The following is a 24096-nucleotide window of genomic DNA, read 5'->3' as shown; positions in this document are numbered from 1 at the left end:
CACATAGACGGGATGACTCAAACTTGGCGGGATGCTCTCGGCGGCAGCGGAACAGCGGGCGCACACCGAGTCGCCACGCGGGACCAATGCACCACGACGCGACGAGAGGACCAGTAACACATAATCAATGGCCGTAGCGTGACAGGACAATGAAGGCAGGCATCTCCTCCGTGGTTATGTGGGTCATGCGGTGGGCGGAGCATCACGTCAGCCAGACGGCTGGCAGGCAGTGCACGCGGAGACCGTTGGCCGAGCTGTTTGATAGTGAGTAGTGATGTGCATGATTTTTAAAGCTAAGCAAGTGCTGCGATTGATCGTGATGGAGGCCCAAGCAAGTCCTCAAATCTAAAGTCCACACTACCGTCTATCAAACCAAACAACCGTCATGAACAAGGACTAACTAGGTAGAGAGATACAAGGGTTCCAACAAGGGTTCGTCACGCTGAACGACGGTTCATGAACAGAGCGCCAACGGCATAACTACAATGCGTTTCATTGAAATTTGAAAATTTTTAGGAGGACCACGGGCCATCCAACATAACTTTAACCTGCACCCTGCTCAAGTGCTCGCCTTGATGCAACCAATAGTGCAAAAACATATATGGATCACTTAATCATTTTTGTCAGAATTTAAATGCCAAAACGGCATTGTCTACCAACATTTCAAAGTTAAGGCTCAGTTTTAGACTAATAGCTACTACCACTTTTATCATAATTTTTGGGAAGCCCAAACATTATTAATTTCGCCCAACGAATATTTCACTCATTAGCCGCACTAGATACTAACACATCGAAGTGGGATACTTAAGCACCCTTTAGCTATTTTGGCCAAAATACTCTACCAAAAATGGCATCCGCAACATAAGTTCATTGCCTCGCCAATTGAACGAAATGTTCTAGTTTGAATTACGGATTTGATTTCGAAGCTCCCAAGAACACTAGCCAACCGCACTATTCTTCAAAATTCAAAATTACATATCTATCTACATAACTTGCCCTCAAATTCTATCGAAGCTCTGCACTCCAGTTATATATGGTTGTTGTTATAGAAATTGTTTTCATACCAAAACAATTAAACAACTTTCCCATTTTTCTTATTAGGATCTCGTTAACATGTTTTCACATAAACTACTAACTCACCATATCCAATTGATTCCTCTTCTCGAGGGATGAGACATACAAGCTGACTGTCATTGCATGTGGGTTTTAAAATTTTTAAGACCCGAAAACTTGTTTGGCTAATTTCTCTTAGGCATTAACCTAGGTGCTAAGCAAGCTCGTAACACTAGAGGTGTTACACGCAGTCAGCCCACTAAAGGGGCCATAGGGTATGTTTTCAATGGGGTGTCTATAAATAGTAGTTGGCTTGCTTTGAGGTATCTCTCTTAGCATTTTGACATTCTTAACATCCCTTTGAGCTAAGCATACTCCCTCCCAGTCATCTTCTTGCTTGATAGTGCAAATCAAAGTGGGATTGAGTGATTCCAAGTGCATTGCTTGAGTGATTGCATCAAGAGGAACTTGGTGATTGGGTTTCGCTGTGGATTTCTCTTGTTACTCTTGGTGTTTGCCACACCTAGATGGTTTGGAGCAGCGAGGATCGTTGAGCGGAGGGTGGTGTTTGTCTCAGGCTCCGATCATGGTGATTGTAAGGGGTTCTTGAGCCTTCCCCGTGGGAGTTCACAAAAGGCATCTCTAGTGGATTGTTCGTAGCTTGTGAATCCCCATCTTGTGTTGGTTGTGCGGCACCCAATTGTGGGTTTGGCGTGTGATGTCAATTAGCTCGTGAACCTCCAAGTGGGTGAATTGCTACAACGAGGACGTAGCTTGCCGACAAGCAAGTGAACCTTAGATAAAAATCTTGTGTCATTACTATTCTGAGGATTTCATTGTATTTATTGTTGATCACCTACAACGGCGGTATAACCCTCTCTATCACTCTATTGTATTTACTTTGATATACATCTTGTGTAGTGATAGCTTTCCTTGCTAGTTGTAATTAGCTTTCTTGCTAGTTCTCTAGTAGTAGTTTTTAGTCTTAACTTTTGAGTGCCTAGAAAAGTATAGCTCACAAGACTTGTGGATACGTGGCTTGCATCTTTCTTGTAGTGCTAGTGCAAAACTTGCATTATGCCATTTAGTTATCTAACCACCTTGTCTTAAGTGTTGTTGTAGAAATTTTTATTAGGCTATTCTCCCCCCCTCTAGCCATTTACGACCTTTCAAGGGGTATCGGAGCTAGTACGCTGTTGATTCAAGGCTTAACAACCTTCGGTATTAAAATGGCTTAAATCAACAACACCAAACGGCCACCCCAATTTGATAGCACCAATTATAGCTATTGGAAGGAAAAAATGACAACACATATCAAGTCAATCAAAAGAAAGATATGGCAAGTGGTAGAGACCAAGTTTGAGGTTGCTAATCCGAATGCTCCCACCGCCGCCGAAGAAGAAAAGTTGCAAAACAATGACATTGCTCTTAGTGTCATTCATGATGCGATCAACCAAAGGGTATTTGAGCAAATCAAGAACATGGAGATGTCTCATGATGCTTGGCTAAAGCTAGAAGAGTCATATGAGGGCACACAAGCCATCATGGGCGCCAAAGCTTATATCCTCAAATAGAAGTCTGCCAGCTTCAAGATGAAGGAAGATGAGAATGTACTGGAGATGTTTGATAGGCTCCAAGTGTTGGTAAATGATCTAAAGGAGCTTGGTGAGGAGGTGAAGGACAAGGACTTCTCTCATAAATTCTTGAGATGTCACCCTCTAAGATTTGGCAAGTTGGTCACATTATTTGGTAAGAAGTGGTTTGGACACAATGACATCAAACCAAGTGCTTGGTGATGTGATGGCCGATGATACATACCATGATAACAAGGAAGAAAATAAGAAGGATGAAAAGAAGAAGAGTGTGGTATTCAAGGCCACATCATCATCCAAGGGCAAGGCCAAGCAAGAAGAGTCAAGCAATGATGAGTGCCCAAGTACTTGTGATGAAGAAGATGATGAAGCAATGGCTCTATTTGTAAAGAGATTTGGCAAATTCATGATGAAGAAAGGCTATCATGCTAGAAGAAAGAAGAGATCCTCAAAGAATAAGGATGAACCAAGAAGATACTTCAAGTGTAATAGCAAGGATCATCTCATTGCGGATTGCCCACATAATAGTGACAACGATGATGACAAGAACATCAAGAAGAAGGGCAAGAAAGAGAGCAAAATGATCTTCAAGAAGAAGAAGAAGGGAGGATCATATGTAGTCACTTGGGATAGTGATGCATCCACAAGTGATGATGATAGTGATGACAAGAAGACATCAAGCAAGAAGAAGGCTCTTGCAAGTGTTGCTATCAACAAGCCTTCACTATTTGACTCTCCATCATGCTTCATGGCCAAGGGCTCAAAGGTACAATATTATGATGAGAGTGACATTGAAAGTGATAGTGATAACGATGATGAACCCACTAAAGATGAACTAATTGACATGCTTGAAGATGCTCATGATCATTTTGACATAAAGAGAAAGGAGTGCAAAGAATTGCGCAAGAGCAACAAAGCTCTTGAGCAATCCTTTGAGGAGCTAAAAGCATCTCATGAGAGGCTAATGGAAGCCCATGAAAAGCTTAAAGAGGCTCACACCAAGCTTGAGAAAGCTCACTCTTCTCTTGTTGCCCAAAATAAGAAGGAACAAATTCAAACAAGTAACAAAGGCTTAACTTGTAATATTATTGATGAATCCTTTTATAAGCCTAGTGTTATTGCTCCCACTAACCCTTCTTGTAGCACATCCAATTCTACCTCATCTACTAGTGTTGGTTTCACAAGTGATTCCTCACTAATGGTTTAGAATGAAACCCTCAAGAAGCAGGTAAATGAGCTCACTCATGCCTTAGATAAAGCCTATGGCGGTGAGGCCCGCTTGCTAAAGTGCTTGGATAGCCAAAGATTTTCTCTCAACAAAGAGGGATTGGGCTATACCCCCAAGAATGGCAAGGCGACCTTTACAACTCACAAGACTAGTTTTGTGAAGGGCAATGGTCCGTTTTGTACTAGATGCAAGCAAGTTGGGCATGTAGAGCAAGCATGCAAGAACAAGAAGAACAATACTAATGTATCCTCTATTGTTTTGATTCTTGCTACATGCTTACCAAGGGTACTAACGGTGTAAAGGCAAAGTTTATTGGTGCTCCCATTGTTGGCCCAAAGAAGAAGGCAATTTGGGTGCCCAAAAGCTTAGTAACTAACCTTGGAGGATCCAAGCAAGTTTGGGTACCTAAAAAGAATTGATCTTTTCTTGTAGGTAAATTACAAAGCCGGAGGAAGGCATTGGGTGCTTGATAGTGTGTGCACTCAACACATGACTGGTGATTCAAGAATGTTCAATTCAATCAAGTCAAATGATAACAATGAGTTTGATTCTATCACATTTGGTGACAATGGGAAAGGCAAGGTCAAAGGGCTTGGTAAGATTGCAATATCCAATCACATTTGTATATCCAATGTGCTGCTAGTTGAAAGCTTGAACTTCAATCTATTGTCGGTAGCTCAATTATGTGATCTTTGTTTCAAATGCATATTTGGAGTTGATAATGTAGAAATCATAAGTGTAGATGGTTCTAATTTGATATTCAAAGGATTTAGATATGAGAACCTCTACTTGGTTGATTTCAATGCTAGTGAAACTCAATTGTCAACTTGCTTGCTCACTAAATCTAGCATGGGTTGGTTATGGCATAGAAGGCTTGGTCATGTTGGAATGAAACAATTGAATAAATTGGTTAAGCATGATCTAGTTAAAGGCTTGAAAGATGTAGTATTTGAGAAGGACAAACTATGTAATGTTTGTCAAGCCAGCAAACAAGTTGGAAATACACATCCTAGCAAAAGCATGATGAGTACAAGTAGAGCTTTTGAGCTATTGCACATGGACTTATTTGGACCAACCACATATGCTAGCATTGGTGGAAACAAGTATGGATTTGTTATAATTGATGATTTTACAATATATACATGGGTATTCTTTCTTGGTGATAAAAGTGAAACATTTGATATATTCAAAACTTTTATCAGGAAATGCCTTAATGAATTTGATACAACTATCAAGAAAGTTAGAAGTGATAATGGTAGTGAATTCAAGAATACTAGAGTTGATGAGCTTTGTGATGAATTTGGATTTAAACATAAATTCTCTCCCAAGTACACTCCACAATCAAATGGTCTTGTTGAGAGAAAGAATAGAACATATATTGATATGGCAAGATCAATGTTTAGTGAATACAATGTGAGTGATTCTTTTTGGGCCGAAGCTATCAACACGGCTTGCTATTGTAGCAACCGTCTCTATTGTCATAGAATGCTTGAGAAGACACCATATGAACTATTGAATGGAAGAAAGCCCAACATTGCATATTTTAGAGTGTTTGGTTGCAAATGTTATATCTTGAAGAAAGGCACAAGATTGAGCAAATTTGAGAAGAAATGTGATGAAGGGTTTTTACTTGGTTATTCAACGACAAGCAAAGCATATAGAGTATGGAATAATTCAAGCAAGATAGTTGAAGAAGTTCATGATGTTGAGTTTGATGAAACAAATGAATCTCAAGATGAAGATGAGAATCATGATGCTGTGAGAGGTCCACCATTGGCAAATGCAATGAAGAATATGGACATTGGTGGCATAAGACCTAGAGAAGTGATAGATGAGCAAGATGATGAATGTCAAGTATTCACACCATTACATGTGAAAATTAATGCAAATCAAGCTAGTTCATCATCCCCAATGCAAGATCAACAAGTGTCAAGTACATCATCTCAACCAAATAACCAACCAAGCTCAAGCAATCAAGTGCAAGTGCTACAACCAACTAGTATTACAAGAGATCATCCTATAGATCAAATAGTTGGTGACATTAGATGTGGTGTACAAACAAGATCAAGATTGGCTTCATTTTGTGAACACTACTCATTTGTATCATCTATTGAGCCTACCAAGATAGAAGAAGCATTACAAGATGTTGATTGGGTGAATGCAATGCATGAAGAGCTAAACAACTTCACAAGAAATCAAGTTTGGGAATTAGTTGAAAGACCAAAGAACTACAATGTCATTGACACCAGATGGGTCTTTTGCAACAAACAAGATTAGTTGCACAAGGATATACACAAGTGAAAGGTCTTGACTTTGGAGAAACAAATGCACCGGTTGCAAGATTGGAGGAAATTAGAATCTTATTAGCCTATGCTTGTGCTCACAACATAAAGCTCTATCAAATGGATGTGAAGAGTGCTTTTCTCAATGGCTATATCAATGAGCTAGTATGTAACACCCAAAATTTTAGTCTTTTGAAATAAGAAAATTCAATTTAATTATGTTATTATGTGAGCATTGAAATATAGGAAAGAAATAATTTTTGTGAAAATAAAATCAAATATAAGGTTAGTAACATGTTGATGCATTCATGCGGCTGCACATTTGTTTTTGTATTGACTGACTTTGACTAGAATTTGAATTGAATTCAAATACAACTTGAAAATGAGATTGGAAAATGTATTTGGAAAAAGAAAAGAAATTCTTTTTCTCCTCCCCCTCCTTTCCTTGCTTTCGGCCCGGGGCCTTTTTCCCTCGCCAGCGCACTAGCCCAGCCCTCCCGCCAGCCCGCTTGCTTTTCCCTTCTCCCGTTCCTGGGCCGGCCTAGCCGAGCCGAGCGGTTTCCTCAGCCGGCCCAGCATCGCCAGCAACGCGCCAGCCTAGCCCCGCAGCAAGCCACTATCACGCGCCCCATTGCCCCGCTCTCAGCCGCTGACGGCTCGGGCCTGCGTGTCGGCGCCACCCCCGACCTCCCGCCTCGCGTGCGCCAGGCGCAACCACCGCCGCGCCCACGTCTTCGATCGTGGGAGCGCCCCTCCCCGCTCCCCGGCCTCATTTAAAGGGTGTCGTGACCCCGCCGCTCTCCCTGCTGCTCCCCGCTCTCTCCTTCGCATTTGCCAAGCACCGAGGAAGCCATAGCAACCGCCGCGCCGAGGTCGCCGGGATCCGTCGTCCTCCCTCCGCGTGAACCGCCATCTCCGAGCCACCATCGACCCCATTTCTCCCTGCTGTGAGCTTCACCGTGATCCCCTCTCTCGCCCCATGCGGTTTATTTCCTGTTTCATGGCTTCTAGTTCCTTAGCCACGTGCGCCCGTGTGCTCCTTGCCGCCGGCCATGGCCACCACCTCGCCAGTCGCGTCCTCCGGCCGCCATCTCGGCCTGGACGGGTTCGCGAGAGACCCGCTACTCCCCGGTGCCTTCGGTTCTTCGAACCCTGGCCCGTAGGCCCCTAACCGTGCGCAGTGACCTCCACGCCATCGGCCATGGAGCTTGCCGTCGGCGTCACTGTGCCAGTCGGACCCCCCTTCTCTTCCTTCCCCAGAACTGATCCAAGCCGTCCATCTCCTGATCTGCGGCCAGGATTAGAAGATACCCCTTCGTGGGAAAAATTGCTTAAGAGACCCCCTGTTTTCACCAAATTGAACCTGCCGTCCCTAGCGCAGTTTCCAGAGTATGCTTTCTCGTTTTGAAAACATAAAGTGCATTGTTTTAGTTCAAAATACGTTTTCAGTATTTATAGAAATGCCACTAGATTTGTTTTGCTCATAAAAACTTCATTTTAGCTCCAAATTGATCCGTTCAAATTGCGTTAGCTTCATAATTTCATAATCTACATGTTAGTACCACTGTTAATCAAGTTTGCAACTTTTAAATTTCATGATTAGGTTTAATTAAATAAAGAGCTATAGGAAACCCCGTTTAATTCATAACTTTCGCTTTTTAGCTCCGATTTTCGTGAACTTCGCGTTGACGTGATCGTAGCGAGACATAGATTATTTTCATAAACATTTTATCTTGTTTTCTATACTATTGGTGCACTGTACTAAATGTAGGATTGTTTGCTTTGCATGAATGTTCCTGGAATGTTGTATGTTGCCGTGTTGGTCGCGTTCAGACGGTGAGGAGAACGTTGGAGATCAAGAGTTCTTCGATGACCAGCAGGACCAGCAAGAGTTTGTGAACCAAGGCAAGTATAGCATGGGCCTACCTTGATGTCCTATTCACTTTAATCATTTACTCATGTGCATGTGTCTAATTTTGATAACCATAAGGACATTCTAGTCATTTGGTGACCTGTTTCCCTTGACTCCTATGGGTTAAATGCATATGGGTAGATTGCTAGTGCTCTAACTGAACATGATCTACATGATGGTTAATGGTTCTATGGAACTAAAAGTATAACATGATTTGTAAAAACTAATCCATAGGGCGAAGGTGCAAATGACTTTTGATCATGTTGCTCCCAGCCCTCCATAAGGACTTATCTGTCGGCAAAAGCTGGGACTGACAGTGCAATCGTGAGAGTCATATGGCTCTGACTTTAGCTCAGTAATAAGACCTTTTCTAGCTTGTTAGAGGTTACCTTTATGGCGCAAGAGGGGCTTGCCACGTTGGGTATAGGGGCTACCTCTGTTCCTATGTGTATAGCCGCGATGGATATGTGCCATAGGAAATGGGGGTTCCTACATCTACCTACCGAGGAAACCTAGCAGCCCTAACTTGTTAGAGAAACCTATGAAATGGCTTCATAGTGTACCCTGCCCGCTCACCTTGGCAGTGACATGGGAGTAATTAACCCGGGCATATGGGAATCACGACTCGCGGTGAATGTGCACCACTTCTACAGAGGGTTACAAACTGTTATAACAGCCGTGCTCACGGTCACGAGCGGCCCGAAAAACTCACAGAATAATTGGATACTCATTGTGGTTCATTTATGATGGTATACGATGATAATATGATGCAAATGATTCTGATATCTGATTATGTGGGTATAAATGGGAGCTTAAGCATAACTTGATAAAATTGGTAATAAAATCCTGACTTACTAAAAGTGCTAACTGTAGTAAACTAGTGTCGTCCTTGTTGAGCTACATAACCCCATGTTATCTTGTTAAGTACGAGAAGTACTTACGCTTGTTTATTTTCTTTATTTGGATAAAAATCCCAGATGGGTAACAGATGACAACGGGTATGAGGAATTTCCTGAGGATTATTAGGCTTGTGGTCAACCAGTTGACCTTCCCTGTGATGGTGTTCCACGAGAGAGAGTTATCTTTTATTTTTTCTGCTGTGATGTATAAGACTAAGTATTGTTATTATCCTGATGTAAGATACACTATGATGATACTCTTTTATAATTTGTCAGCTTGTGTGTGTGATTGATCCCTGGGCACACATAAGTTAGTGCATTCAATTTTATCCTTAAAATTGGGTGTGACAAATTGGTATCAGAGCCGTGTTGACTGTAGGACGCAAGCCTAGTTAGAAACGGTCGTTTTAGCATCTTTGCTCCTCTGGTTTCTTGCTTACTGTCTTATTGTTGTTATTTTATTAAAACATTTATGCTTTTCATACCTTAATCTATTATATAAAATTTTTTATTCTAATTCTATCTCACTTTAAATCTATAGATGTCTCATAACCCGAAGACTGCCCGCCTCAGCACTGCTAGCTACCGTGCCTTGTTCACCCCACGTGCTCCACAGGCGGAGAAGGAGATTGTGATCATCTCCGACGATCAGGAGATGGCTACCCCGACACCTGCACCTGCTCCTACTCCAGCTGTTGCACCGGTCTATCCTGTTATAGCTACACGTGAGGAGTCATCAGCTACTTTACCTACACCTGCGCCATCCCCAGCTGTCCCTGTGGTGGATGAGGAGATAGGCTAGAAGTGCAAGTACTACCTCAAGCCAGCCCCTGAGATGGCCTACTACCACACCCTCCTCACCCATGTGCTGGATGACTACTACCCTGATCTGCACGCCTCCATCAGCTATCATTGTGCAGAGTACCAGCATCCTTTGGAGGCAACCTTTTGGAAGGTAGAGCTGGTTATCACCACATGGAATGATATAAAGAATGGACATGAGGTGGAGACTGTCCACCATGCCACTGCCAGGAGGGCCCATGCATTGGATTGCATGGAAGATGCAGCGCAGGACGCCTACATCTACTACCATGGTCATCGCTTTGAGGCCATGAGGGAGGATCGTTTTAGGTTCCTTCCTCGCAATGATCATGAGGGTGTTTGGCAGGTCTTGGCACCACCAGAGAGTGACCCAACTCTAGAAGCAACAGTGCAGCATGTCCATGCCATGCAGGGGATGGATGAAGAGGTCAAGGGAGAGCTGCGTGCATCGCAGAGGGTCGAGAGACGCCTCCAGAAGCAAGTTGATGAACTACGTGCTCAACTTGGGCCGCCACCGATCTACAAGAAGAAGCGCCGGTCGTTCACCATGATTGACACTGCCCCATTGGTGTTAGGTTCCTTGTTAAAAGTTACTACGTTGTTAGTTCGAGTATCATGTCTAGTCTTGTTGTGTCTTTGTGAACTTTAGTGATCAGATGTCTTTAATTGTGAACTTGGTTGATTTGGAGTTTGGTTGTTTGCTGGAAGTTTGTGGGCATGTCCACAATTTCCTTAGGTTGGAACCTTAAGTTTAGATGAAATCTTAATGTAGATGGTTTGATTTATCTTATCTCTGCTGTGCTGTTTTCTGGAGCAGCCTGTGTTCTTTATCTTGTATCTCGAAATCTGGGCTGTCAAAAATTCTGAAATTTTTGTGGAGATAATTAGACTTCTGTATCTTTCAAATGTCTCTGGAATCACATCAATAGCTGTTCAGGTTTGTGAGATCGAGCTGTCACAAGTTGATGTTCCTGCACAGACTGGAACCCAGAACAGATTCGGTTTAGCTCTATTTTTGACCATGTGTATGTCAGAATCTGTAAAAGTGATCTAAATAAAAGTTGTAGCTGATCTCCTAAGTTTCCAACTGTTCTTGGTACACCTCTGTTGGATCTCTGAAACTCAAGTTATGATAGATTTACTGAACTGCTGTTTTTGGAATCTTATCCAGAAAATTCTCAGCAATGTTTCTTATCTTTTGTAAGCTCTCTATAATTTGGAAATCTCTAAAATTTGCGCATTTGTTGGAAAACAGATGGCCACAAGAGGAGGAAGAGGTAGAGGCCATGGTCGTGGACGTGATGCTCTCATAAATCCACCACCACCGCCACCTGTGACCATGGAACAATTAATGGGAATGCAAGCGCAGTTGAGGCAAGCTATGATGCAGCGCTTGGATAATGAACCTACAAGAGGACTACCACCTGTTCAGGTCAGGGATAAGCATGGAGAGTTTATGAAGGGTCACCCACCGGTGTTCACACATGCCTCAGACCCTATGGAGGCAGATGATTGGTTGCGTGCTGTGGAGAAGCAACTTAACATAGCACAATGCAACGATCTTGAGAAGGTGTTGTATGCTTCTGGTCAACTCCAGGGAGCAGCTCAAGATTGGTGGGATTCTTTCCAGTATGGACGTCCCAACAACGCTCCTGCTATCACTTAGTAGGAATTCAAGGATAATTTCCGGTCTTATCATATCCCTGATGGACTCGTGGAATTGAAGTAGGAGGAATTCAGATCCCTTAAGCAAGGATCCATGACTGTGGCGGAGTATCGTGATAAGTTTGGTCAACTGTCATGTTTTGCTCCAAATGATGTAGCTGAGGATAAGGATAAGCAACGCTGCTTCCTCAAGGGACTCTATGATGGACTGCAGCTCTAGCTGATGTCCAACACCTACCCTAATTTTCAGTCTTTGGTGAACCGCGCTATTGTGATTGACGATAAGCGCAAAGAGATGGAAGCCAAGAAGAGGAGGCTTCAAGGGCAAGCTTCTGGAAGCAACACACGCCCGTGAGCCTATCCCCAGCAGGGTTTTCAACAAAGGAATCAAGGACAATCTAACCAGGGAAACCGTGGTCAGTATCCTCAGCGTAACCAGTTCCAGCAACACCCTCAGTACCAGCAACAATATGATAATCAGCGTCCCCCACAACAGACTGGCAATCCCGCAACATGCCAGGGACCATCCAACAATGCTCTTGTGAAGAGTGGTACACCCAATAACCCCAATGCATGCTACCGCTGTGGAGAAGGTCACTATGCTCATCAATGTCCAAAGAAGCAGAACCAACAAGCCCCTCAGAACTAGACTGGCAATCAGAAGTTCAATGCCCGACCACCTCACACTGCGAAGGTGAACTATGTGTCATCTGATGCAGCTCAGGAGATGCCCGAGGTCATGTTGGGTATGTTCAGCGTCAACTCTATCTCTGCTACAGTACTTTTTGATTCTGGTGCTTCGCATTCTTTTATTTCCCAAGCTTTTGTTAGAATGCATAGCATACCTTTGTGTGCCATGAAAAACCCCATACTAGTAAATTCATCGGGAGGTAGTATGCCTGCTTCATATTGGAGTCCCTCAACTAGCATTTCCTTAAGGGGGTAGACTTCAAAGTGAAACCAATTGTGTTGAGAACAGCGGGAATTGATCTTATCCTAGGAATGGATTGGATGAAATAGCACCGAGCAGTGATTCATTGTCAGGAGAAATCTGTTGTTGTGACATCACCCAATGGGGATAGAATCTATGTAGAAGTGGAAGTGCAAGCTCGGCCAACAGCCACTGTGAATCAGTTGGATGGTGATGCCCATAAACAAGATCGTGTCGTGGAGGAGTTCTCGGATGTCTTTCCCGATGACTTGCTAGGTATGCCACCTGACCGAGACATTGAATTCATTATTGAATTATTACCTAGAACTGCACCAATAGCTAAACGTCCATATAGAATGGGGGTTAATGAATTAGAAGAGCTTAAGAAACAACTAAAAGAGTTGCAAGAAAAAGGTTTCATATGCCCTAGTTCTTCCCCATGGGGAGCACCTGTGATCTTTGTGGATAAGAAGGATGGTAGTCAATGGATGTGTGTGGATTACCATTCACTTAATGAGGTCACAATTAAGAATAAATACCCTTTGCCTAGGATTGATGATTTGTTTGATCAGTTGAGAGGAGCCTATGTGTTCTCCAAGATTGATCTCTGCTCAGGATACCATCAGCTTAAGATTCGAAACTTAAACATACCCAAGACAACATTCACTACACGGTATGGCTTGTATGAGTATACCGTTATGTCTTTTGGATTGACCAATGCACCTACATACTTTATGTATCTGATGAATAAGGTGTTCATGGAGTTTCTGGATAAATTCATGGTGGTATTCATTGATGACATACTGATATTCTCCAAGACCGAAGAAGAACATGCTGAACATATAAGGTTGGTCTTGCAAAAGCTTAGAGAATATAAGTTGTACGCTAAGCGGAGCAAGTGTGAGTTTTGGTTGAAGGAGGTCTCTTTTCTGGGTCATGTTGTCTCCAATGGTGGAATAGCAGTGGATCTAGGCAAAGTGCAAGATGTGTTGAATTGGAAGCCACCAATCAATGTAAGTGAGATTCATAGCTTTTTGGGATTGGCTGGATATTATAGGAGGTTCATAGAAGGTTTTTCCAAGCTTGCTAAGCCTATGACAGCTCTATTGGAAAAAATGCTAAATATGTATGGTCGGATAAATGCCAGACAAACTTTGATGAGCTAAAGAAGAGATTGACTACAGCTCCAGTATTGATTTTGCCCGACTTAAGCAAGAACTTCTCTATATATTGTGATGCATCCCGTTTGGGCCTTGGATGTGTGCTTATGCAAGAAGGAAGAGTGGTGGCATATGCATCTAGATAGTTGAGGAAGCATGAGTTGAATTACCCTACTCATGACTTGGAATTAGCAGCTGTGGTTCATGCTTCGAAAATCTAGAGACATTATCTAATTGGGCATAAGAGTGATATCTATACGGATCACAAGAGTTTGAAGTATATCTTTACCTAGTCATATCTAAATCTGAGATAACGTCATTGGTTGGAATTGATCAAAGACTATGACTTGGAAGTGCATTATCATCCGGGAAAAGCAAATGTCGTAGCTGATACACTTAGCAGGAAGAGTAATGCTAATGGACTTGGGATGACATTTATGTCAGCAGAGTTGTGTGCTGAAATGGAGCATCTCAACTTGAGTTTTGTCACTAATGCAATGGAATTGGTGATAGAGCCTACATTGGAACAAGAGATACGCAAAGGTCAATTGGAGGATAAAAAACTAAAAGAGATAGCGGAGAATGTAGTGCTTGGAAAGGCACCAGGATTCAGGATGGATGAGAATGGTACTCTTTAGTTTGGGAAAAGGATATGTGTACCTAAAGTGAAGGCTATCTGTGATGCAATTCTGTAAGAGGCCCATGAGTCTGCTTATTCTATACATCCCAGAAGTATGAAGATGTATTTGGATCTCAAGGAGAAGTATTGGTGGTATGGTTTGAAGAGAGATGTGGTAGAGTATGTGGCTTTGTGTGACACTTGTCAAAGAGTGAAAGCTGAGCATCAAAGACCTACAGGATTGCTACAACCAATGAAGATTCCTGAATGGAAATGGGAAGAAGTTGGTATGGATTTTATCGTAGGTTTGCCCCGCACTCAAAGAGGTTATGATTCAATATGGGTAATAGTGGATCGACTCACCAAGGTTGCTCACTTTTTACCAGTCAAGACTACCTATATGGGTGCAAGGTTAGCAGAGTTGTACATGGAAAGAATAGTGTGCTTACATGGTGTTCCCAAGAAAATTGTGTTGGATAGAGGCACTCAGTTTACATCGCAATTCTGGCATAAAGTACACAGATCTTTGGGGACAAAGTTGAATTTCAGTTCTACTTACCACCCGCAAACTAATGGACAAACTAAAAGGATCAACCAGATTTTGGAAGATATGTTGAGAGCCTGTGCCCTGCAGTATGGTAATAGTTGGGATAAGAGTCTGCCATACGTAGAGTTCTCGTACAACAACAGTTATCAGAAGAGTCTCAAGATGGCACCTTTTGAGGCGTTGTATGGACATAAATGTAGAATGCCTTTGTTCTGGAATCAGACTGGTGAAACTCAAGTGTTTGGACCCGATGTCCTTAGAGACACGGAAGAACAAGTGAGAATGATTAGAGACAATTTGAGAGTGGCTCAGTCCCGATAGAAGAGTTACGCTGATACTCGCAGAAGAGAGCTGACTTTTGAAGTTGGTGATTTTGTGTACTTGAAGGTGTCACCAATGAGAAGTGTGAAAAGATTCAATATGAAAGGAAAGTTAGCACCAAGGTATATTGGACCTTTCAAGATCCTAGAGAGACGTGGAGAAGTAGCCTATCAGTTGGAACTGCCTGAGAGTTTGTCAGGTGTGCATGATGTGTTCCATGTTTCTCAATTGAAAAAGTGTTTGAGGGTACCAGAAGAGCAGATTCCTTTGGAAGAGCTTGCTATTAAGGAAGATCTTACATATGAAGAGTATCCGATAAAGATCTTGGAAACTGCCGAAAGAGTTACAAGAAGCCGAACTATAAAGATGTGCAAGGTGCAGTGGAATCGGTATACAGAGGATGAGGCTACTTGGGAAAGAGAAGAGGATCTGAGAAAGTCTTATCCCCAACTGTTTGAGTAAACAATCACTCGAATCTCGAGGACGAGATTCATCTTAAGGGGGGGTAGAATTGTAACACCCAAAATTTCAGTCTTTTGAATAAGAAAATTCGATTTAATTATGTTATTATGTGAGCATTGAAATATAGGAAAGAAATATTTTTTGTGAAAATAAAATCAAATATAAGGTTAGTAACATGTTGATGCATTCATGCTGCTGCACATTTCTTTTTGTAATGATTGACTTTGACTAGAATTTGAATTGAATTCAAATTCAACTTGAAAATGAGATTGGAAAATGTATTTGGAAAAAGAAAAGAAATTATTTTTCTCCTCCCCCTCCTTTCCTTGCTTTTGGCCTGTGGACTTTTTCCCCCGCCAGCGCACCAGCCTAGCCCTCCCGCCAGCCTGCTTGCTTTTCCCTCCTCCCGTTCCTAGGCTAGCCCAGCCAGCCCAGCCGAGCCGAGCGTTTCCTCAGCCGGCCCAGCATCGCCAGCAACGCGCTGGCCTAGCCCCATAGCAAGCCACTGCCACACGCCCCGTCGCTGTCGCTCTCAGCCATAGACGGCTTGGGCCCGCGTGTCAGCACTGCCCCTGACCTCCCGCCTCACGCGCGCCAGGCGCAACCGCCGCCGTGCCCACGTCTTCGATCGTGGGAGCGCCCCTCCCCGCTCCCTGGCCTCATTTAATGGGTGCCGTGACCCCGCCGTTTTCCCTGCTGCTCCCTGCTCTCTCCTTCGCGTTTGCCAGGCACCGAGGAAGCCATAGCAACCACCGCACCGAGGTCGTCGGGATCCGTCGTCCGCCCTCCGCGCGAACCGACGTCTCCGAGCCACCGTCGACCCCGTTTCTCCCCGCTGGGAGCTTCACCGTGATCCCCTCTCTCTCCCCATGCGGTTTATTTCCCATTTCATGGCTTCTAGTGCCTTAGCCGCAAGCGCCCATGTGCTCCTTGCCACCGGCCATGGCTGCCACCTCGCCAGACGCGCCCTCCGGCCGCCTTCTCGGAATGGATGGGTTCGCGAGAGCCCCCGCTACTCCCCGTTGCCTTCGGTTCTTCGAACCGTGGCCCATAGGCCCCTAACCACACGTGCCAGTGACCTCCACGCCGCCAGCCATGGAGCTTGCTGCCGGCGTCACTATGCTGGCCGGACCCCCCTTCTCTTCCTTCCCCAGAACTGATCCAAGCCGTCCATCTCCTGATCTGCGGCCAGGATTAGAAGATACCCCTTCGCGGGAAAAATTGCTTAAGAGACCCCCTGTTTTCACCAAATTGAACCTGCCGTCCCTAGCGCAGTTTCCAGAGTACGCTTTCTCGTTTTGAAAACATAAAGTGCACTGCTTTAGTTCAAAATATGTTTTCAGTATTTACAGAAATGCCACTAGATTTGTTTTGCTCATAAAAACTTCGTTTTAGCTCTGAATTGATCCATTCAAATTGCGTTAGCTTCATAATTTCATAATCTATGTGTTAGTACCACTGTTAATCAAGTTTGCAACTTTTAAATTTCATGATTAGGTATAATTAAATAAAGAGCTATAGGAAACCCCGTTTAATTCATAACTTTCGTGTTTTAGCTCTGATTTTCGTGAACTTCGCGTTGACGTGATCGTAGCGAGACGTAGATTATTTTCATAAACATTTTATCTTGTTTTCTATACTTTTGGTGCACTGTTCTAATTGTAGGATTGTTTTCTTTGCATGAATGTTCCTAGAATGTTGTATGTTGCCGTGTTGGTCGCGTTTAGACGGTGTGGAGAACGTTGGAGATCAAGAGTTCTTCGATGACCAGCAGGACCAGCAAGAGTTTGTGAACCAAGGCAAGTATAGCATGGGCCTACCTTGATGTTCTATTCACTTTAATCATTTACTCATGTGCATGTGTCTAATTTTGATAACCATAAGGACATTCTAGTCATTTGGTGACTTGTTTCCCTTGACTCCTATGGGTTAAATGCATATGGGTAGATTGCTAGTGCTCTAACTGAACATGATCTACACAATGGTTAATGGTTCTATGGAACTAAAAGTATAACATGATTTGTAACAATTGATCCATAGGGCGAAGGTGCAAATGACTTTTGATCATGTTGCTCCCGGCCCTCCATAAGGACTTATCTGTCGGCAAAAGCTGGGACTGACAGTGCAACCATGAGAGTCATATCGCTCTGACTTTAGCTCAGTAATAGGACCTTTCTAGCTTGTTAGAGGTTACCTTTATGGCGCAAGAGGGGCTTGCCACGTTGGGTATAGGGCTACCTCTGTTCCTATGTGTATAGCCGCGATGGATATGTGCCATAGGAAAGGGGGGTTCCTACATCTGCCTACCAAGGAAACCTAGCGGCCCTAACTTGTTAGAGAAACCTATAAAATGGCTTCATAGTGTACCCTGCCCGCTCACCTTGGCAGTGACATGGGAGTAATTAACCCGGGCATATGGGAATCATGACTCGCGGTGAATGTGCACCACCTCTGCAGAGGGTTACAAACTGTTATAACAGCCGTGCTCACAGTCACGAGCGGCCCGAAAAACTCATAGAATAATTGGATACTCATTGTAGTTCATTTATGATGGTATACGATGACAATATGATGCAAATGATTCTGATATCTGATTATGTGGGTATAAATGAGAGCTTAAGCATAACTTGATAATAATTGGTAATAAAATCCTGACTTACTAAAAGTGCTAACTGCAGTAAACCAGTGTTGTCCTTTTTGAGCTACATAACCCCATGTTATCTTGTTAAGTACGGGAAGTACTTACGCTTGTTTATTTTCTTTATTTGGATAAAAATCCTTAATGGGTAACAGATGACAACGGGTATGAGGAATTTCCTGAGGATTATTAGGCTTGTGGTCAACTAGTTGACCTTCCCTGTGATGCTGTTCCACGAGAGAGAGAGTTATCTTTTATTTTTCTGTTGTGATGTATAAGACTAAGTATTGTTATTATCGTGATGTAAGATACACGGTGATGATACTCTTTTATAATTTGTCAGCTTGTGTGTGTGATTGATCCCTGGGCACACATGAGTTAGTGCATTCAATTTTATCCTTAAAATTGGGTGTGACATAGTATTTGTTGAACAACCTCCCAGATTTGAAGATGACAAGAAACCCAACCATGTGTACAAGCTCAAGAAGGCATTGTATGGTTTGAAACAAGCACCTAGGGTATGGTATGAGAGGTTGAGGGATTTCCTACTCACAAAGGGATTCAAAATGGGCAAGGTTGATACTACTCTCTTCACCAAGAAGATAGACAAAGACTTGTTTGTGTTGCAAATATATGTGGATGGTATCATATTTGGATCAACCAATCAAGATTTTTGTGAAGAATTTGGAAACATGATGGCCAATGAGTTTGAAATGTCTATGATTGGAGAACTTAGTTACTTCCTTGGACTTCAAATCAAGCAAATGAAGAATGGTACATTTGTGAGTCAAGGCCAGTATATCAAGGACATGGTCAAGAAGTTTGGATTGGAGGAAGCCAAGGCAATTCATACACCTATGGGAGCAAATGGTTATTTGGACTTGGATTCATGTGGTAACATGGTGGATCAAAAATTATATCGGTCAATGATTGGAAGCCTACTCTATGTAACCGCATCAAGACCGGATGTCATGTTTAGTGTATGCATGTGTGCAAGATTCCAAGCCCCACCAAGAGAAAGTCATTTAAAAGCAACAAAAAGAATATTGAGGTATTTGAGGCATACAAAAGAAGTTGGATTGTGGTATCCCAAAGTCTCTAACTTTGAGTTAATTGGATATTTGGACTCCGACTATGCGGGATGCAAAGTGGATAGAAAGAGCACATCGGGCACATGTCAACTGCTTGGAAGATCACTCGTTTCATGGTCATGAAGGAAGCAAAATAGTGTTGCACTTTCAACCACCGAAGCCGAATACATATCCACGGGTAGTTGTTGTGCACAACTACTTTGGACGAAGGCTACTTTGAATGATTTTGGAATCAAGTTCAAGAAAGTGCCATTACTATGTGATAATGAGAGTGCTATCAAGCTAACCAACAATCACATTCAACATGCAAGAACAAAGCATATTGATGTCCGCCACCATTTCATAAGAGATCGTCAATTAAAAGGGGACATTTCAATTGACAGTGTGGGTACCGATGATCAACTTGCCAATATATTCACCAAACCATTGGATGAGAAGAGGTTTTGCAAGATAAGGAATGAATTGAACATACTTGACTTCTCCAATATGTGTTGATAACACCCCCCTCTAGCCACCCCCACATATATATGACATGCCTCTCCTCCAAGCAAAGCAAAGGTAAAAGTTGTTTGGCATGCATACATTCCTTGCTAAGGACTTGCGTAGTGCATCTAGACATACTTTGCACTTATTAGGCTTATTCACTAAAAACAAATGTTTTTAATGATTATATGGTGCCACTATTGCTTCTATGTTTACTATGATCAAGTGGTAGCACACAACATGTTTATGAGCTTGTGAACCTAGTGTTTGATCTAGCTAATGTGTACCAAGTATTTAACTCAACACTAGCAAGATAACCATTGTGTTGATGCAAAAGTGGATCTGCAAACACAAAGGGCTAATACCCGAATCGATATCCAAAGCGTGCCAGTCGATTTGACCTGTTAATCGACAAGGATGAAGATACGAGCACTTTGGTCCTGACAACAGCGATACGCCCGGAAGTCACGGCCAAGAGGTACTCACACGGAACTCGAGAATCGCCGAAGGTCGCACTAAAGCTATGCAACTCGCCGAATCAATGAGAACTCGTAAAAAGGAAAAATATGCAAATTGACGAAGTCGCCGAAAAGTAAGTAGATGCAAATAGGAGTAAAAATTGGTTTTGATATTGATTGATTATTTATTACATTGCCCCTCAATCTATATTTATACCCTGATCTAAAGAGACATAACCAAATACAACTAGGACACCAAGTCCATATCTAAGGAAACACGTGACTCTTACATGAATCATACTCTAATAAATATAGAAAAGGAAATCAACTCCTATCTATTTCCCTGTCCGCCTCAATTACAATGGAAATCTCACCGACCTCCTTTCCATCGGCATACTTCCTGTTTCATCAGCAGTAGTCTTCAAGCCTTCCTTCATCGGCATCAACAATAACATCTCCAACCTTATCGGCAATGCCCGAGTCTAAATCAACCTTTCCATCGATCACCACCATTCATCGGCAACCATCTTTATAAGCTGATTTTCATCGGCTGTCAGCGTATACAGTAACTTTCCTCCTGCCGATTAGCCCACTCTGATCATTTTGACACGTGCAAAAACGGTGTCAACATATGCCCCCCAATTTCGGAGTATAAAACCATTAATGCTCCGAAATTTACTCCAGATAACGTTTGCCTTCGCCCAATTACCGTAACTCATCCTTCAAGCCAAAACTTGATCTGTTATCAAATCTAATCAAATCTAATCTTGATTCACGCACCTCAGTAAATATCGCACAATTGCCAACCACTCTTGCCCTGATTATGGTTAAGATACCGAAACAATAATCCATCGGTAAGATCCTAACATAATAATACCGCCATTTTCAGAATTAAAATATCCTGTACCGAGATCTCTTCCAAGTCATGATTACTTGCCATCAAATCATCTGTACAATCCCTTGATTATCGTGCGAACAGTTACCATATCCATCTGAACCACCTCGACCTACATGCGCGCGGCATAGAGATAAGTCCAGAATACCCCTACTCCAAGCGGCTTATAAATAGATTTCTCCGGAATGCTCGTCTTCTACCCTCAGACTCCAATCTTTGACATTCTCTCTTTCCGGCGGCGACTCCGACGAACAACTGTGCGACCTCAACCAACAAGAACTTTTCTCCAGTGTCAACCTCGAGTCTCCGGCTCGTGCCCCCATCTACCTCAAGATAATGGCAATCAACTTCGACGTCCCTGCGGTTCGTTCCACTTTCGTTACCTTTTACCTCGATTCCTCTAGTCTTTGCGAGTTCATACAATTGGTAATTTTTTCTCTTTTCTTTTGTTCTTCGGATCCTCTAAACTTAGGAACTGCGCAACAAATTAGTTATTCCAACCGATCAGCCGCATGTCCAATGCCTAGGACCAATGGGCAACCCAGATCCAACTGATCTGATTAATGCAGAGGTTAACAGAATACCTTTTAGAGCCCAAAATTTCTCTCTGAATTTATGGAAAGATACATTCCGATCTTGGCCCAAAACCACCAAAGGGTGGAAAGATTGGTACTTGAGGGTCAATAGGTTGATGCAAGTACACTGGGCAGAACGGAAGCTAGACCAATGCATTAGGCTATCCATTGCCGATATGCAAAAGAATGAGTCAATGATGATTGCAGCTGCTTACTTCTGGTCAGACACAACAAACACTTTTATGTTTGGACATGGCCCAGCTACTCCCACACTTGCCGATGTCTACATGCTTACTGGCTTGGACATTTCAACTGCCGATGAAGGCTCCATCTATGGCAGAAAATCTGAATATAGGGTGAATACCCACAACATCGGCGGTTGGACGGGATACATTCAAGAATGCCAGAGAACCGGGACAGTTAACCAGAGGGAACATGCCACATTCTTGAATATGTGGCTAGAAAAATTTATCTTCTGTGGTCGATCAGTAGGACCAACCAACGCCTTCCTCCCCGCGGCTGAACTCTTGGCTAATGGTGTAAGGTTCCCTCTTGGCCGATACCTTCTGAGCTCCACTTATCATCTTCTTCATCAAGTGTCTCAGAAACTTTTGCTTGGCGAACCCATCGGCAACTTAGGAGGCCCATGGTGGTTTATCAACATGTGGTTGAATGCCCATATGCACAAACGTTTGCAATGGGACTTCTTTGCCCCACAATTCCCACGAGAAATTGCTGAAGACCACGTGCTCGGGGATGAGGAATCGGCAACATGCTCACCCCTCAATTTTGGTGAAGCCATAATTGTCCTCCCTGGAACAGAGGCCAATGAAGACCAGATCGGCAGATTCTTCCAAAGCTTCTACAATGGTCTTTCTCATGATCATAGGGCCTGGGTACCTTATATTGACGAAGAAAACAGATTCCCCCTTCTTTTCAACTTTGCCGATGACACTCTGAATCAGGATAATGAACTCATGATGGCCATCATTACTCCTAGGGCAATCCCAGTAAACACATTTGGTAGCGGGAAAAACACCAATATCACATATGAATTTTACAACCCATCGGCAGTATCCCGTCAATTGGATTTTGGGCAACTGCCAATCAAACTTTGTTTTGCTGATGTGATCAAACCCAGAGAAACAATCACCTGCGGAATAGATTGGAGCAGGGTAGTGCGACTCTCCCCCGATGCCGATACTACAGATGTCGATATATCCGTCTGGACGCCAGTATCTTTCATCACCGAATCATATAAGCAATGGTGGCGAGAGTGGAGGGAACAACTGTTTGCAACATCTACTCACACATATCGGCACATGATCGACCCTGAATACGCCATTCCCGATGACGCAGTAAGTTTCTTTTAACTCCCTTCTGCTTTTTCCTTTCATATATCGGTAACTAACTTTCTTATGACAGGTTAACAACCCAGCACCATCTATGAGCAAAAGTGGAAAACCCTTCGATCTTCGGCCTGTTTCCCCGATATCACCGATCAGCTACAACGCCCCCACCTTAGCTGCTTTGACTCACCAGAAGACTCATGCCAAGACCATCACCTCCAAGTCCAAATTGGCTATAGCTAGGGCCACTCCATTGGCTGCTGCTACAACCCTGATCAAGGCATTCAAGGTAACAACCCTGTTTATTTCTACTCATGCCAATCACAAACTGTATTAACATTAATCATCAGGGTGTAAGAGCCGCTGCTGGATCGTCATCGGCAATTCCTCCGACATCAAGCACCACTACTTCTGACAAACCTTCAGAGGTATTCCTTTGATTTTACATTTTATCTGTTAAATATCATACCTTACACTTGTTTTGCAGCAACAAATGGGTACATCGGCAAGCGTACCAGATGTCCAAGCTCCACAACCAACAAGTGCTGATGCCCCCCAGCCAACCGTTGCTGAGGCCCAAGCAAAGTGCAAAGCCTTAACAAATGCTGAGGCACTGCCAAAATGACAGAAGTCCATGCCGATCCCCACATCTGCCCCAATGTCTGCAATCCGACCAGAATCAGTCGATGCAACTGAGCAAGCAGTTAATCCTCCTGTACAGGACATACCATCGGTCATCATACCCTAAGAGCCAACTACCGATGAGGCCACAGAGGATATCCCATCGGCAAGCTCAGCCGATCCTCCACACGGCATACTCCAGGCTGCTTCCTCTAGCCAAGGACAGGAAATTGCCTTGAAACAGGTAAGCCGATTGACCTAGTCGATTTATTATATTCATACTTATCCTTAACTGACCTCTTTTTCTTTTTCTCAGGAACAAGACTCCCCAAACAGCCTATTTTCCTTTGCCATTGACGTTTCTAACGATGATGGAGAGGAAACAAGTTCTTCCCTTGCACTGGGAACAATATCGGCAGAAATTAAGTCCAAGTTGGAAGCTCTCCTGAACTTGTTACAGCAGGATACCGCCCAACTGGTAGATGACTCGGAC

The 24096-nt window shown here is 43.2% G+C and overlaps 1 protein-coding gene across 1 annotated transcript; it reads left to right on the top strand.

The window, feature by feature from the left end:
* The first annotated feature begins 2823 nt into the window (after positions 1-2823).
* Positions 2824-3852, top strand: LOC136479251 (uncharacterized). The gene has a single exon (XM_066477177.1). It carries the CDS (start codon positions 2824-2826, stop codon positions 3850-3852), a length of 1029 nt encoding a protein of 342 aa, XP_066333274.1.
* Positions 3853-24096: the final 20244 nt, after the last annotated feature.

This window comes from Miscanthus floridulus, chromosome 9 (genome assembly GCF_019320115.1).
Source record: "Miscanthus floridulus cultivar M001 chromosome 9, ASM1932011v1, whole genome shotgun sequence".
In the NCBI taxonomy this organism is placed as follows: Eukaryota; Viridiplantae; Streptophyta; class Magnoliopsida; order Poales; family Poaceae; genus Miscanthus; species Miscanthus floridulus.
The sequence above is the reverse complement of the archived record's forward strand: the minus strand, read 5'-3'. Positions and strand labels throughout refer to the sequence as shown.

Bases quoted from the DNA above. Each gene is read 5' to 3' on its own strand.
- LOC136479251 (XM_066477177.1), top strand. From the start codon at position 2,824: ATGACATCAAACCAAGTGCTTGGTGATGTGATGGCCGATGATACATAC.